This window comes from Erythranthe guttata, chromosome 3 (assembly GCF_056151865.1).
Source record: "Erythranthe guttata isolate IM_541 chromosome 3, IM_541, whole genome shotgun sequence".
NCBI lineage: Eukaryota > Viridiplantae > Streptophyta > Magnoliopsida > Lamiales > Phrymaceae > Erythranthe > Erythranthe guttata.
In genome coordinates, this window is record NC_142535.1 from 9653659 (window position 1) to 9671514 (window position 17856).

The 17856-nt window shown below is 32.9% G+C and overlaps 1 protein-coding gene and 1 long non-coding RNA gene across 2 annotated transcripts; one reads left to right on the forward strand and one right to left on the reverse strand.

The window, feature by feature from the left end:
* The first annotated feature begins 12837 nt into the window (after window positions 1-12837).
* LOC105961545 (uncharacterized) lies at window positions 12838-15555 on the forward strand. The gene is made up of 4 exons (XR_001173105.2): window positions 12838-13092; window positions 13570-13659; window positions 14222-14392; window positions 15188-15555. It is a non-coding gene; the product is annotated as an uncharacterized LOC105961545 (long non-coding RNA).
* A 1047-nt stretch (window positions 15556-16602) lies between these two features.
* LOC105961544 (monothiol glutaredoxin-S10) lies at window positions 16603-16979 on the reverse strand. The gene has a single exon (XM_012985771.2). It carries the CDS (start codon window positions 16912-16914, stop codon window positions 16603-16605), a length of 312 nt encoding a protein of 103 aa, XP_012841225.1. The 5' UTR covers window positions 16915-16979.
* Window positions 16980-17856: the final 877 nt, after the last annotated feature.

Below are 17856 nucleotides of genomic sequence, written 5' to 3' on the forward strand. Positions count from 1 at the left end.
AAAAAATATGGTACAATTTAATATGGTATAATTTCTGTTGACCGACTGTCAAAAATAGGAAGATTTTTTTAGTTTTTAATACTTAAGGGGGGTGAAAGCGACCTTTTTGATACTACTGGGGTGCAAACTGTATTTTACCCATTTTCTTAAGATTAAAGATATTTTTTACTTTCTTCTATGCTACACTTGATTAATCTTAATTTTCCATAACGATTAGCAAACAACAACATTATACAATTTATGCCAAATTTGTAAATATAAGGACTATTTTTTTTTTCTTTTCAAGTTATGGAGGGATATCCAATATATTAGTTATACATTACTTAATTTTCATGATACATGTGGGGCAATGAATTTTCAATAACATCTAACGCCCATTTAGAAAAACAGACTATTCACAACATTATAAATAAAACTATTTTTCTTTGTTTTAACTAATATTGCTCAACAACGTTACAGAAAATCCCCTTATATATCTTGCCTGTGTAACAAATTTGCATCTGGCTCACACCATTCTTAAGAATGCCAAATAACATGACATCAACATATTATATATTTATTACGACACGTGCAACGCACGTGCACTTTTCTAGTTAATTAAAAAACACCAAAACCTCTCGAATATGGCAGCTTATACAGCTTATAGCAATGGTGCCACCGCCCTTTTCCTCATCGCCCTCCTCTTTGCCGCCTCCAACCCGCTGGCCCACGGCCAAGAAGAGCTCCCGATGGCCGGCCGAGGTGTTTCCGGAGTACCGGTAAGCCTGAGCTAGTGAGCTGCACTGTTCTTGGTGTCGGCGCCACCGTGCTTGGCCGGGGAATCACTAATGTGAACGGAATCTTTAACATATATGTTCGGACGGTGAGTGGTTTTACACTTGGCCTGCCTATTATTCCATGCGTTGCCACCGTGCAGCTTCCACTGAGCCCTCTGGTGTGCCCGGTGCTCAGCACCACCACCGGACTTCTTACTTCGGCTCTTATAGCTGTCGGCACGGTGGTTAATGCCACATCGGTGGTTCAGAATGTCGGGTTAATCGGATTTATCAAATCTATTAAGATTTGATATACATATGAACTCTTCGTTCTCCTGCACCTCAAATCTCTGCTGCTGGTTATATATGTGTAGTATATGACATATTTTTTTTTTTTGAGAAAAATAGTATATGAAATATGAATAAGCATGATTTGGTGATTGTTGATTGATGCACACACATCAACAATATATATATAATATGATCATGTAATCTTTTTATTTATGTTCATAAATAAATGGTGAGAAGGGATGTTCGATTTTAATCTACAAAAATGCGCATGTATCTGCTTTTTTGTGTTTAATTTCTTTTGTAGTAATTAATTAGTTGTTTTTATAGAGCATAATAACCAAATACCTAATGAATTATTTCTTGGATAATAGCACTTAACCTCCTGTGGTTACAAGTTTTCGTTAAATTTAACCGCTCGCATGTGTCAAACTTCAGTTAGTATGAGTAGACACATATTTCGTTGTTGAAAACTTGAAAGGGTAAAATTTCTTTGCCATTACAATTCGCAACAAATTGTTTTTGTTGCCATGTTCATTGCCAAATCCTCGTTACTGAAAGTTCATGGCAACGAAAGGTCGACCCGACCTTTGACCTTTGGACATTTGAACCCTGGCTGATTTCAAGTTAGAGACCCCTCCAATCGCTGGAGCAGCAGTCATATGTGTAAATAGATTTCAAATTAATTTATAAAAACTAAACAAACAAGGTAAAACGATTAGAATAGTTATATAAATAATGTCAAATAAATTATATAAATAAATAATATAGTGTCATAACGAAAACTATATGTATTCTATGTTTTAAGAAAAATACAATTTACAACAAAAATTCAATTCTAATTAACATCTATCATTAATTCTCCCTTATTAATAAATGTATATATAGTCAAATGGTAAAATATATAAGAAATTGACTTAATTAAAGATAAATAAAAAATGCACGAGCTACTACTAGTTAATATAAATAAATAAGATGTTTCTTGTCATATTTTATTATATATAATATGTATCTATAATGTACACTAATAGATTTAAGATTGATGAAATTCTACAATTATATAAGAAATTCAATAATTTATTAATATATGTAAGGGTTTTTGTGCATATGTCCGTGACCAACCATCTTTCTTATTCTAGGTTTAGAGGTTATATTTTTTTCACAAACAAGCACACCCCTTTAATATGTATTATAAATAAAGGAAAAATTAATGTATATGAAAAACTTAGCTCAACCATTTACACTCAATTTTTAATTGTAATCCCAATTTAATATATTTTGACCACAAATACCCATTTACACTCCGGCGTTGACTTTTTGATTTTTTTTTCTTCTGGTCTGTTTTTTCCGCCGCCGGTTTCCAGCGTTGACCGCTGATCTCCGGCGTTGACTTTTTCAATTTTTTTTTGATTTTCTTGAAAAAAAAATCTAGTCTGTTTTTTCCGCCTCTGGTTTCCGACGTTGACTTTTTTTAATGATTTTATTTTCTGCTAAAATTTTTATCCATTTTTTTCGCCCGCCGCTAAATGTTGATCGTAATTGTACTGTCATTAACTGTAAGTATAATGTCAGTGACAGTACATTAACGTAATTATACTGTCGTTGACAGTACATTAACGTAATTGTACAGTCGTTGGCAGTACATTTATGTACGTAATTTTACTGTAGTTGACAGTACAATTAGAGTGAACGACAATATTATTATTTTTATAGTTTTATTTTATTTTATTTGATTTGTTGACAAGTCAACGTATTTATATTACTGTCGTTGATAGTAAAATAACTGTAAACACAATAATATTACTGTCAACTGCATCAATATTATTATTTTTGTCGGCTTTTGTTTTGTTTGAGTTGTTGAGGGAGTAACGTAATAATATTATTGTCTACTAGTATAATATTACTATAACCACAATAATATTACTATGGTTGACGGTAATATTACTGTTGTTACAGTAATATTACTGTCAACCACATCAATAGTAATTATTTTGGCCGTTTATTATGTTTACCTTTGTTGAACGGTCAACATATTAATATTACTCTATTACAAAATAATAATAATTTTTGTTGTGTTAATATTAATGTGCTAGAGATTAATATAGCAATATTACTGTGTTAAACTATAGTGTAATTAATATTACTGTGTTTAACAGGAATATTACTGTCACCCACAGCAATATTAATGTTTAAACTGGGGGCAAAAAGATTTTAAAGAAAAAATAATCAAAAAAGAAATCGAAAAAGTCAATACCGGAAAGCGGCAGAAAATCAGGATGAAAGAAGAAAAAAAAAAGTCAACACCGGAGACCTGCAGTCAACGGCGGCTACAGATGAAACTGTCCATAAAATTGTGTTTGGGGTCAAATTGAATAGTTTGTGAAATTTTGGGACAAATTGAGGTTAGATTAAATAAAAGGGTGAAATTGGAGCATATCAAAATGTGAGGTGCTATTTCAGTCTTTTACAAACATCTGGACAATGTGCAGATTTTTTTGTAAATTTTTTTTGGGTAAATTTCTCTTTACCCCCTTGTACTTTGGCTGGATATCACTTTACCCCCTTGTACTCTCAGTTGCATCGATTTGCCCCCTTGTACTTTGGTTCGATATCACTTTACCCCCTTCTACTCTCAATTCATCGATTTGCCCCCTTCTACAATCTCGACTAAGCTATAAATAAAGGTTTGAACTCATTCCTTAAGGTACATCCCATTAACTGAGCAATACTATAATATGTATTCTCTGGACCATTTATACTATCCGCACGTCTGACTTGAGCGTCGGAGGGGTTTCCGCCGGATCAACCCCCGGCCTAGTTCACGTGTTCTGTGATTGCAGGTATCTTAAGGTCATCAAGCTCGTGAGCCAGTGATCCACTCTACTCTCCCAGCTCATCCTACATCAACTACCTAAGGTGATCTATCTCTAGCATCATCATCATATATATATATATATATATATATATATATATATATATATATATATATATATATATATATATTAATGATATGCCTAATTGGGCCAACCCTATGGGCCTACAATTTCTTTACCTACTGGGCTACGAACCCGCAGCGAGACAACTCCCACAAGGAGCCAACTCGCTCGGTACTACGAACCCTCAGCGAGATAACTCCCACGAGGAGCCAACTCTCACGTGCAACCACCTCACTCGATAAATATTACTCACCGCGAGACAACTCCCATGAGGAGACAACTCGCCCGAAATTCACTATATAATCACAAGCTCAAGTTAGCACGATTACAACCCTAGAAGCACTTAGAGACATTATGAGAATCTATATAGCCTGGCCAGCTTGATTACTCAAATTTATCTACTTGTTTTCGATGGGTCATTCATTAAAACGTGGCCACGGTCGAAACATACTTAAGACCCACGGGGTCTAACAAGGGGCACGACCCCCATATAAAAAAAATCTTGAGAGTCTGATCCCCTCCTCAAGTACATCACGCACAAGGCTATATGTAAACACATATAAGCAACGCCTCAAAACATTGACAATGTCGAAAAATAACAACTCCCACGAGGAGAATACTAGCTCCGTGCTACTACATTATCGTGAGACAACTTCCACGATGACGTAACTCGATCAACTCGATTACCCCAGAGACAACTCCCACGAGGAGATTACTTGATCTGTGCTACTACAGTATCGCGAGACAACTCCCGCGAGGAGATAACTCGATCAACATTATTACCCCGCGACAAGACAACTCCCACGAGGAGATAATTCGCTACTACATCGTCGCGGGACAAAACCGACGACTCAATTAACTTACATCGCGACAACCTTATCGCGCTATGCGCCAACGCGCATTCACGCCCCTCCGACACACGCTCCAACGCGTTTTCGCATACCATTAGGCCATACGCCAACGATCGACTTCTACAATTTTTACTCTCGACACGATCTGAGACCCATCACAACATGGCCCCCACATCAACTCGAGAGTGGGGGGCTTAATGATATGCCTAATTGGGCCAACCCAATGGGCCTACAATTTCTTTACCTACTGGGCTACGAGCCCAATATCGAAGACTAATATCACCGAGGCCCAAACACCTTCAAGTAAGGCTTGGGCCCAACAAAGCAAACCCAACCCAATAAACGACATATAAATAGAGGTTTTACTCATTTTATTAAGGTACGTCCTATTAACTGAGTAATACTACAATACGTATTCTCTGGACTATTTCTATGATCAGCACGTCTGACTTGAGCGTCGGAGGGGTTTCCGCCGGATCAACCCCCGGCGTAGTTCACGTGTGTTCATTTCGCAGGGATCTCAGGATCATCAAGTTTTCAAGCTATTGATCCGCTTTGCTCTCCCAGTTCATTTTCTACACCATCCTAGGTGAGCTATATTTTAGCAATATATATATATATATATATATATATATATATATATATATATATATATATATATATATATATATATATATATATATATATATATATATATATATATGTATGTATATATATATATATATATGTATGTATATATATATATATACTAGTAATTGAGGGACAACAAATTGCATTGTTTTGATGTTGTAAGAATATAAACAAACGTTTGATGTATTGTACGATCAAAATTATGTTATAATCATTCATTAATAATTTATTAGTGGAATATTACTAAGTATACTACACACACAAAAAAAAAAAATTTAATCAAATAACTTTACTATTGAATAATTTTCCAAATGAATTGAATCAATTAATACCAGTAAATTGAAAAATTGAACCATGAACAAAATCATCAACTATGTCTTTCATGTCGAGCTTAAAAGTAATTAGATTTAACAACTTACTTAACATAATCAAAACTAAACTATCGACAACATACCAACGTAAAAGGCCATCTATACATCTTGCATCTATACATCTTGCACCGGAACTAAGCTCTTCTCCCCTGTCTCGTTTTGGTCTTGTTTTGCCACTGGAATTAATAATTGAAAAATTAAGAAATAAAAATAAATATAAACAATAAATTAAATCGCATACAAACAATAAGTCTTGAAGGCCGACTTCCAATAGCTGGTGGCTCCGCCCATTTTTGGTTAGTTCTCTCAAATCATCCATTTCAATAACATGTCCAATGACATCTAAAATGAAATAATTGTTATACATAAAATTTGAAATCTTTGGTATAAATTAATGAAACACATAATTTAACAAAATAAAATTACCTATAAGTCATGATGGAAAAAGATGCAAACTAATTACCACACAGTCAATTAGATGAAGAAAAAAATAAGACAAAAATTCTAAAGTCGGGTTACCAAAAGAAGAAGCCTTAGGTAGGATGAAGAAATAAAATTCAAATGTTGAAGAAATTTTGTAAAACGATGTCAAAAAATCCGCTAGGGATGATAATCATATTTATTTACTTTTTTTTGTAAAAATCTCAGATTTATTATTAACTATGAAGAGAAAACAAATTACAAAATAGCTAACATTTTATGAAGCCACAAACATTTGGAACATTTGGTAGAAACGGGGAGAGATAAAATTGGGGTGGAGAAGTTGAAAGGTGCAAGAGAAAACAAGAAGAGAAAACACAAACGTGTTGAGGTGGAAGAGAGAAGTTGAAAGTGTTGAGAATGTTAAGCGAAGTCTTTGGGAATATATCGTCCATCTTTGAGAATATGATAATTAGTATTTTATCATCACAAAATAATATTTAGTGATGATATGTTTATGGCTGAAAATTAGGAGATAAAATAATATTTAGGGGATTTAATTGGTTGTGCCGTTGTGTGCATTAGAGATATTTATGGTTGAAAATAAGAGTGATTGGGCTGGTTCGGGGATAAAAACATCGAAAATAATATTTAGGAGATAAGAATCTGATAAAAAATGAAAATAATATCTAGGAGATAAAAATTTGATAGAAATCAAAAAAATAATATTTAGGAGATAAAAATCTGATAAAAATCGAAAATAATATTTAGGAGATAAAAATCGAATATAATATTAAAAATAATGTTAATGAGATAAAAGTTAATAAAATACGAAAATAATAATTAGAATAGTATTTAGGAGATAAACTATGATAAAAATCAAAAATATTATTTCAAATATGATAAAACTCGAAAAAAATATTGAAAATAATATTTACGAGATATAAATTTGATAAAATTAGAAAATAATATTTAAAATAATATTTAGGAGATAAAAATCGAAAATAATATTTAAAATTATATTTAGGAGATAAAAATCCAAAATAATATTTGAAATTATATCTAGGAGATATAAATTTGATAAAATTCAAAAATATTATTTAAAATAGTATTTAGGAGATAAAAATCTAAAATTATATTTAAAATAATATTTAAAAGATGTAAATCTGATAAATTCAAAAAATATATTTAGGAGATAAAAATTTGATAAAAACCGAAAATAATAAAAACAAAATTACAAATATGACATTAGGGTTTCTTAGGGTTGCCCTAACGTTTCTTTCTTTTATATATATATATATATATATATATATATATATATATATATATATATATATATATATATATATATATATATATATATATACCTCGTTAATTATTTGATTAAATTGACCAAAAAAATATTACTTGGTAATATTTACCGTCATTAGTTTTAGGGCTCGTTTGGTTACCACTATAAGATACTACTGACTAAATCAAATAGTAGGAGTTAGTAACATGTTCAATTGGCAAAATTCACACTTTTTTTTTTAGAATTCCCGGTACTGAAATCAGAGTCTGCTATTAAATGCTACTATTTTATTAAATTAGTAGCACTCCTCCCCATGAGATTTGACTAAACAAGTTAAAGATTATTTTACCCTTCAAACTACATGTTAATTTTATTCAATAAAAGGTTTTATAGACAAATCACATATAATACCATAATTTAACATATATAATACAAGGTCTAATCTTACATACCGAATATCATATTAACTAAATAATTAAGAGGTTTAAGTCCCTGACTAACCATCTTTATTATTCTAGGTTCATGGGTTATATCTCTTTCGCTAATAAGCCCATCCATTTAATATGTATTATAAATAAAGGAAAAATTAATGTACCCGACAAAATTACCCTAACCCTTTTCCACCAAATTCTTAATTGTAACCCCAATCGAATCATTTTTTACCACAAAAATCCAATTTTGACTTTATTTTTTTGAAAACTTTATTTTTTTCAGAAATTATTTTTTTGCCGCAGGCTTTTGGCTTTGACTTTTCGATTTTTTTTTCTAGTCTGTTTTTTCCGCCGCCGATCTCCGGCGTTGACTTATTTGATTTTTTTTGTTTATTTTTTTTAACGCCCGCCGCTAAACGTTGACTGTAATTGTGATGTTATTAACAGTAATTATACTGTCACTGACAGTAAACTAACGTAATTGTACTATCGTTGACAGTACATTAACGTAATTGTACTGTCGTTGACAGTACAATTGGAGTCAACGACAATATTATTATTTTTTTGGCTATTTTTTTTTCATTTTGTTTGATCTGTTGACAAGTCAACGTAATTATATTATTGTCGTTGAAAGTAAAATAACTGTAAACACAATAATATTACTATCAACCACATCAATATTATTATTTTTTTGGGTTTTTTTGGTATGTTTGAGTTATTGACGGAGTAAGGTAATAATATTACTGTCTACTATTATAATATTACTATAAATACAATAATATTACTATTGTTACTGTAATATTACTGTCAACCACAATAATATTAATTCTTTGGGCTTTTTTTATTATGTTTACCTTTTTTGAACGGTCAATATATTAATATTACTATATTACACAATAATAATGACTTTTGTTGTGTTAATATTTATTGTGCTAGAGATTAATATAGCAATATTATCGTGTTAAACTGTAGTATAGTTAATTTTATTGTGTTTAACTGTAATATAGTTAGCGGTGGAAAAATCAGGAAGAAAAATAAAAAATAAAAAATCGAAAAAGTCAACGCCGGAGACCAGCGGTCAGCGGCGGCGACAGACGAAATTGTCCATAAAATTGTGTTTTGGGTCAAAATTGAATAGTTTGTGAAATTTGGGGTCAAATTGAGGTTGAATTAAATTAAATGATGAAATTGGAGTATATTAAAATGTGAGGGTCTATTTTCGTCTTTCACAAACCTTTGGACCATGTGTGGAATTTTTCGTAAAAGAGTTTTTATCTGAAGTTGAACTTCTTTATGAATAAGTACCCATTGATGAGTTTATTTGTAAAATGCCCAATAATTAATTAGTCAAGAGAGAATTAATCTAGTCTCATATAATCTAAACTTATATGATATAGGTAACAATAGGAGCCCTTAAACAATTAGACGTTATATTTGATGCTTTGTTTAGTTAAATAGCCGTCTATTCTAGAATATATGGACTACATAAAAATATAACTTCCTTCACCATTATTTATTGAGAACATATATAAAATGTTTACATGCATGAGATATTGCTGTTGATGCAGGAATCAAAGAAAACATGCTTATTCATACTATATTATACATACATACATACATACATACATAATACATATATAATATTAGGTCATCCCGAGATTGACAAACCCCAGCTAAAGTGGAAGTAGTACCTAAAGGGCCAATCTGAACAGGCGAAACGAGAATTCCGGTGGTGTTGAGCATCGGGCACCCTGCGGAGCTGTCCAATGGAAGCTGCACAGAGGAGACGGTAGTTCGTGGAAAAATGCTATTAATAATAGGCACAAAGAGAATTGTAATTTGTGGAAAAGCGTTAAGAATAGGCCCTGGAAAACTTATGCGAAACTTTCCGTTTGTATCGGTGGTGCCACTGCAGCCAACCACGGCGGAACGACCGTCCAGAATGTTGCCGATGGGGGTGCAGCAAAGTGAGCCCCCAACAGTGAGAGATCTGAGCAGTACTCCTTGGCCGTGGGCTAGTGGGTTCGCGGCGGTGGAGGCAAAGAGAAGAGCGATGAGGACAAGGGCAGAAGGGTAATAAGCCATTTTTTCAAGATTAATTTGTGATCACTGCTATAAATCTCTATTTATCGCCTATTTAAGTACACAATGTACATATATATACATTTTTATTCTCCTCTCTATATATATATTACTAAAAACCTTGCCTTCTTTTTTCAACATTAATTTCCTTTATATGTTTTGTTACCACAAGTCTCAAGTAGGGGTTTAGGCTTGGGTTACTCTATTTTATTACTCAATTTTCGGATTATTTTTTCGGGCACATTACAAATAAGCCCATCAAGGGGTACTTATTTATAAATGGGTTCAGATAAAAAATTATTTTATAAAAAAATCCGCATATTGTTCAGAGGTTTGTAAAAGACTAAAATAGCCCGTCACATTTTAATATGCTCCAATTTTATCCTTTAATTTAAGGGTAAATTACACCCACACCCCTGAGGTATGCTTAAATAATTTTAAGGTCCCTGTGGTATCGATAATTACACTTACCCTTGAAACATAGTTAAAAACTCTAATGGGATAATGGGGATAATTACAGTTTTCGTCCTTATACTTTACCACTTATTCGTTTTTCGTCCCTAAACAAGTTGGAGTGACATTAATAGTCCCTAAACATGCCATTTTTTAGCAGTTTCCGTCCTGCCGTTAATTCTTGCTGTTACTTTGGATGAAAATCTGACGTGAACCTGAAAATCTTAATATATGCTGCTGACATGGACGATTAATCCACGTGGCCACTCACATATGCTGCTGTTGATATGCTTCGTGAAACCAACTCATATTAACTCAAATTACCCATACATTGGCACCAAACAAGACTCATCTTTAAACTTTGCTAGAGAACGAGCCACCATGCACATTCCATTTCAACTTTGCAAACGAGCCACCACCATGCAAGATGAAGAGACCCATTCCCACCTAATTAAGAGGAAATTCTCAGAATTGAATGTGAACGATACAATTGTTGTATGAATAATATTTATTTTGACTGCATGAAATTTCCATATTTGAACTCAAAACATACAGTGAAATAACCTTTTGCAATTTGTGTGCATACACACACTTTAGAATTAATGAATATAGAAGACATGCAACTACATCTAATATTTTTTTTCCTATTCAATATTATTAGACACGATTGAAGATTGCATCAATCAAAAACAAGTTTAATTAATATAGGATTAATATCCCCTACACCGGCCATGACAATTTTTTTTGTTTAAATGAGTAGTTAACGTCAATTGGGTTTTCGTCCAACATGGAGAGATAATGACTAATAAGGTTAGGAAATCTAAATTAAAGTTTACAAAATTGCAAATCGTGCAAATCCTCAATATGTAACAAAACAAAGAATTCTTGTTGAGTAGCTTAACATATTATAAATTTCATTCAAAAAATCCAAATATATTAATTAACATCTTCACTTCGAAGAAAAACATCATTCAACATATAAATTGCATTGCATCAGATTTTTGTATGATGGAAAAAATTGTCTTTTGGGGATTATTAAGGCTATTTACGAGTCCAAAGAGGTGTGATATTGAAGAAATTAGCCATTTGGAAAGAAGGCTTATGTTCTAAAAAAGATGCAATCTGAAATTGAAGAGAGGGGTTGACTCTTACGTATCATGTGCGAAGCACGTGTTATTTTCCGTCCAAACTAACCAGTCAAATTGACGGAGGGACGGAAATAGCCGAAAAATGGCATGTTTAGGGATGAATAATGTCACTCCAACTTGTTTAAGGACGAAAAACGAATAAGTGGTAAAGTATAGGGACGAAAAGTGTAATTATCCCGGGATAATGCATTGGATACGTTATTCCGATAGAGCTCTAACGGACTATTACTTTTAGCTAGTAGTGGAGAGACAACATAGAGTTAGGGGGTGACATGGTTCCCTCACCCATAGCTCTTTGATGTCTCCACCACTTCCTGAAACTAATAGTCCATTAGAATTCTATCGGAATAACATATCCAATGCATTATCCCATTAGAGCTTCTAACTATGTTTTAGGGGGTGAATGTAATTATCGATACCATAGGGACCTTAAAGTTATTTAAGAATACCTCAGGGGTGTGGATGTAATTTACCCTTAATTTACCCTTAATTTACCTAAACATCAATGTAACCCCAAATTTCACAAATTATTTAATTTTGACCCAAAACCCAATTTTGAGTACAATTTCGCCCGTCGTCGCCGTTGATCGCCGGTCTCCGGCGTGGACTTTCAGTTTTTCTTTTTTTTTTTTTTTTTTTTTTTTTTTTTAAATTTTGTTTTTCTTTAACATCTTTTTGCCCTGTTTAAACAACAAAATAATTTCAAAACGAACCAACTTTACATCAACTAGTAACACAAACGACTGGAGTTTAACACGCGATCATCAAAACACTACGGGCGAAACATATATGTGACAAACAAACACGAAAAAATCGAAAATCGAAACGAACATGAATTACTACTGTCATTTAAATCCTAAACCCCAAAAATAACGAAATCACAGTGGAACTCAGCCCGAAAATCACCGAATGTGCAACTCAATTCCAGTTGCCAGTTGTCGTCGTTGCCGCCACGTCCCAGGATAGTCGCCGCCACCACGTTGCCACTAAAATCAGCAGAAATTTCCTCAGAAAAACTTGGTATAAATGGGAAAGAGATTTGAGTTACGTGAAATAAGGGATTTTATATGAGCAACGTGAAATGGGCTTTAATATTACAAAGGGTAATTTTGTAATTATGAAAATAGCATTAGAATAATAGAATATTATCTATTTAAGGGAGTTTTCTCTAATTATTTTTTGGACGAGATGAGCGGGTTCTTGCTAATTTTTCCTTAAAAAAAAAACATTATTCAGAAATTTTGATGCATTTTCAATTATTAAACAAATAGCGGTTGAGCATTAAACTGCTATCCCGATTTCAAATATTAATTCAGAGCTCTCATAATTGAAATTCATTTACTGGAATGAGATAGGTGAAGCACGTATGTGCCCTAACCCCGACTATATCTTGTTCTCTCTCGCAAGTGTAGCTGTGCTTACTAAAATTCGAATTGGTAACTCGTATTATATATACGCTTCTTCTTTCCCAATAATTGTATGACTGCGAATGATTTCTTTATTGGTGGATTTATGTTTTGTTGGATATATAGTTTTCTTTTGCTGTGAAATAATATACCGAGAAATATGATAATTTGGAGAAGAAATATCCATATTGTTCATGACAAGTGGGATAATTGTGTAATTAGACGACAAATTATTATTGACTTAATTAGGTTTCAAATGGTATTGTAATTATTTTGATCTACTGGAAAGTGATTTCAAGGACAAAAGATTCTTTGATTTCATGGGTCAGTTCAAAGATTGTTCGACTAGTCGACTTGATGAGTATCATTTGGAGTTGGAGTGGCCAAACTCTGTATTTATGTCGTTTTATCGAAGATCATATATGCTTTAGTTTTCGACATTTCACTTATTTTTCAATTAAATTTGTTTATGTATTGGGAATAATTATGTACATTAACTGATTGCAGAGATAATTTGATTAGGTTGCTCGTGGCGTGTTTATATTGACAATACAAAAATGGCAACTACTGAGACTGGACTGGAGTCTCTTGTTGATCGTATGCAATCTCTTCTCCTTCTTGATTAAATTATCCTATTATTTTGAATCATTTTTAAGTGCCATTAAGTTATGTCGTTTAAAATCTGTTATTAGATAAATAAGAAATGTCGTAATATCGTTAGTCGTTGCTATGTCATTTTTTTTTCCACATATAAATAATATGAGATTGTTAAACCACTAATTGCAGGTAGTTCCTTTACATATATATGTGTCAAAAAATCACTAACCCCTAAAGATTCAAGAAATTTGGTTCTTAACCCAAGTAACAGTTTATATAATTAATTATCGCTTCATTTAGTTAGTAAATACTTTAATTGAGAAAAATATTGATAGCAATAATATGTATGTAAGTTTCTAAAACATCCAAATCTCATCTGTTACCTGTTGAATCATAGGTGGTTCGTATAAACTAACGAACTCTTTCCTTACTTTTTACTGTATTTTGGTTCTGGGTAGCAAAGTATATTCTGAGATGTGTTCCTCGATTGTAGGAGAGCATGATAGAAGCATGTTATGAATAAGAGTTAATGATGTTTCCTCGTTGTTTTTGTTTTTGCCAGAAGCAATTTCAGTTATCACAAATGATGGACGGAATATTGTGGTGAGTTTCATGCAAAAAAATTATCATGTACATTTTGTTAAAAAAAAAAATGCAGGGAATTCTGAAAGGTTTCGACCAGGCTACCAACATAATCCTTGATGAGTCTCATGAGCGGGTGTATTCCACCAAGGTCTGATTTCGTACAAGTATCGAACTTGTAAAAATTGCCCTTAACCAATTGTCTGCCTTAATGATATAACTTTTCCCCATGCATCCATTTGAACAATATTTATCTAATTTTGTGTGTCTGTGTGTGTGTGTGTGTTTATTGAGCTTCGTTCTTCAATTAAATTATGCTCTTGCACATGGATCATAAAAGTAAGTTAATAGTATCAAAGACAAAAGGGTGGTGGTACAAGTACTTGTCATTGTTATTTTACTGACTTTGTCATCTTTTCTACCTGCATGCCTCCTATACCATTGGATTCTGGATTCTGGATCCTGAGAGATAGAAAGGAAATAGGAAAAAATAGAAAAAGAAAAAAGAAAAGGAAAAAGGAAAAAGTTACGTGGGAATCGGCTTGAATTTGTATTGTGTTATGCTTAAATAGACCAATGTAAGAGATGAATTCTACATCATTAACGGAAGTGGGTAATCGTGTAATGCTCGTTTTCTGTTGGTTTTTGCATCATCATATGATATTGATGTTGCATGTAGATTATAACTCTACTCAATATTTTCTTTATTTTGTTAAGCATAATATCGTGGCAAAAAAAATTTCAATGTTTCTTCTTGTTTTGCACGAAGGCTTAGAGCTAATTGTGTTCGGACTCTATATATTACGAGGCGATAATATGTATGATATTCCTCCAAATTCTTCTCTTTTAATTTTATTTTAAAATAGTTAGCAATGTAAGTGTTCCTCTTTTACAATCGATTTGTTCTGCATTCCATAATCTGATTGGTCTTGTTATACATGCGTAGAGGCATCATTGGAGAATTAGATGAAGAGCTAGATGCAAGTTTGGACTTATCAAAACTGAAAGCTCATCCTTTGAAGCTGGTTATCCATTGATATGTAATGATTTGGAACTGTTAAAAAAGATTCGGAACTGAAATATGATCAAGTAATTCGACATTTTGTACTTGAACAAAGCATTTTGCAACCTATTTTGGCTTTGCCTTGTCATATATATTTTGTCCTACCGTATACCGAGCTAATTAACAAAGTTAGCAGTAAAAACGAGAATGTCTTCAGTTTGTCCAGTACTAGATTGGTTTACACATGAACTATGATTTTCCTGCTTGTAAGACTATAATTCTTCTATGGAAAATAATTGTTTTCTTCTTAATGTACTTGATGTTTTATTCCAGTCACTATTTATGGGGCTCTCTCTCTCTTTTTTTTGTTTTTTTTTTTGATAAGAAACAAGAACCATATATTTAAATGAAATAAATTAAAATGGGGAAGAGTCTACGATGGGGTAACCACCATCGCAAAAACAAGATAAAGGAATACGATTAGAATGGACATGCCCCTCCCATTTCACATTACAAGCCCATTTAACAAGATTGTGGACCACAAAATTTGCATTCCGAGAGATGTATTCGAAACGGCATTTTGGCCATAGACCCTAGCCATTTGGTTCAATTGCTGCAAATTAAAGGGGGCACCTGCAGAATCCAGCAATTTGCAAGCTTCCAAAATTGCAACTGTGTTGTTTGGATTTGGCAGCAATGACTGAGGCATTAGCTGGAGAAAGCAAGGCCCTCATCAAAAGATCGAGTCATCGGAGTTAGCCTAATCCATTCTTTCTTAGGGGGGATCCAAATTTGGTAGTGCTTTGAGATGAACCCTCTGTTGAGTTTCCAATGGGTCTCAGAGGTGCTGGTAACCTTGTTTAAAACGTAATGAGAGAGAAGTGACACCACACCATATGAGACTTTGTTTCTATTCATGATCTAATTAAATAGCTAGCATAAAAAAAACAGCTGAAAAGATAATGAATATATTCATCCCTTGAGTCTTGGGATGGGAGGAATGAGTTATTTATTTCTATCAAGAATATATAAGAGCCAATCACAATTTAATTGGTCCATTTCTAAAAGGATCAATTCAAATGTTTCATTTGGAGATGAACCATTTGAATTGCTGGTTATAAACCAATGACTAATTAATGTTAATCATTCAATAAGCAACATAATCTGTAAGAAACCATCTTGTATATATATAACTCATCAAAGCCAGTAAACTTCTATACATACATACAAAATTAACATGAAAAAACAGAAATTCTTGCATGATACAAGCTGATCATATATATATATATATATATATATATATATATATAATTTGCCTTAATTTTGAACTTATGGTAATTAATATATAGCCTATATGATCAAAGCCAAAGAGCTCCAGCATCTTTGAGCATTTTCTCAAGTGAACCATTAATGTGGAGAGTCAGTAAGTTTTTTGTGGACCCCACTAATTTTCCTCCGATGAAGACAGCTGGCAGGGTGGGCCCACTGCACCCGAGCCTGACAAGGGCTCGCTCGATTTCCCTCCCATTTAAAAGCTCATCCAGCTCATACACCATAGGGCTAACACCTTGCTCGTAAAACAGCCTCTTTATTGCATGGCACATGCAGCACGTGCTCTTACTGAATATCACTACTGCGTTTTGTGAAGCCAGTTTCAATACACAATCCATCTTTTCTCTCTCTTTTTTTTTCTTCTTTTTTGCAAATAATTCAAAGTAGAGAGAGAAAGCGAAAAATATAGTCGAATTTTTGACGGTGTTTTGATTTCTTCTTGTGATAAGCTATATATATATATATATATATATATATATATATATATATATAGTGGGAAAAAGGAAATATGAGGATATATAAGAATATCTGTATGCATGCATTGTTTAATGCATAATTGAAGTAAAGGTGAGAATTAGATGCTGTCAAGATCTGCATGTGCTAATGCTTCTTGATTTGTACTAACTGCAATTCAAGTTCACATTGTTTTAGAGATAACCTTTCCAAAAATATATTATAAAGAAACGTGCTCCTGGAAGAACGCCTTTGCCTAGCTAAGATATCAGAATCTAGTTAGATAAAGTAGGAAACTGCGGGAGGTGTCACTTGATGTAAAGAATTAATTTATTAAAAGAGCTGTTGACAAAATTTTAATATATAGTGAACATTTTGATTCTTGTGTGGTTTGAAACATTGAATGGAGACCGAAATAGCTAAGTTCATGCAGCAGGAATCAATGACTAAGGAAACTGTTCAAAAGGGTAATAACTCAACTGCATGTGTAGTTAGACTAGAGTCAATATTATTGTCTGATTTAATAAAAGATGAATCTAGAACCAATAAGAAACTACAAATACGAAAAAAAATTAAGACGCAAAGTTTGTAAACAGTTGAACGTACAACTTACATTTTAAGAGACGATTACTACTGTAGTGCACATGGACTTGCCTAACTGGGCAAGTAGTAAATGCCGCCTTAACTTTTTGATGAGTAGCGAAGGTATCAACACTAACACATACCAAACGTATTTTCACGGCACAGCCATCCTTCAAACTAGAATATTCTTCCTTTTGATATAGCTTCGCTTTCCTACGTTTACAAAACCTAAATATTTTAGAGAG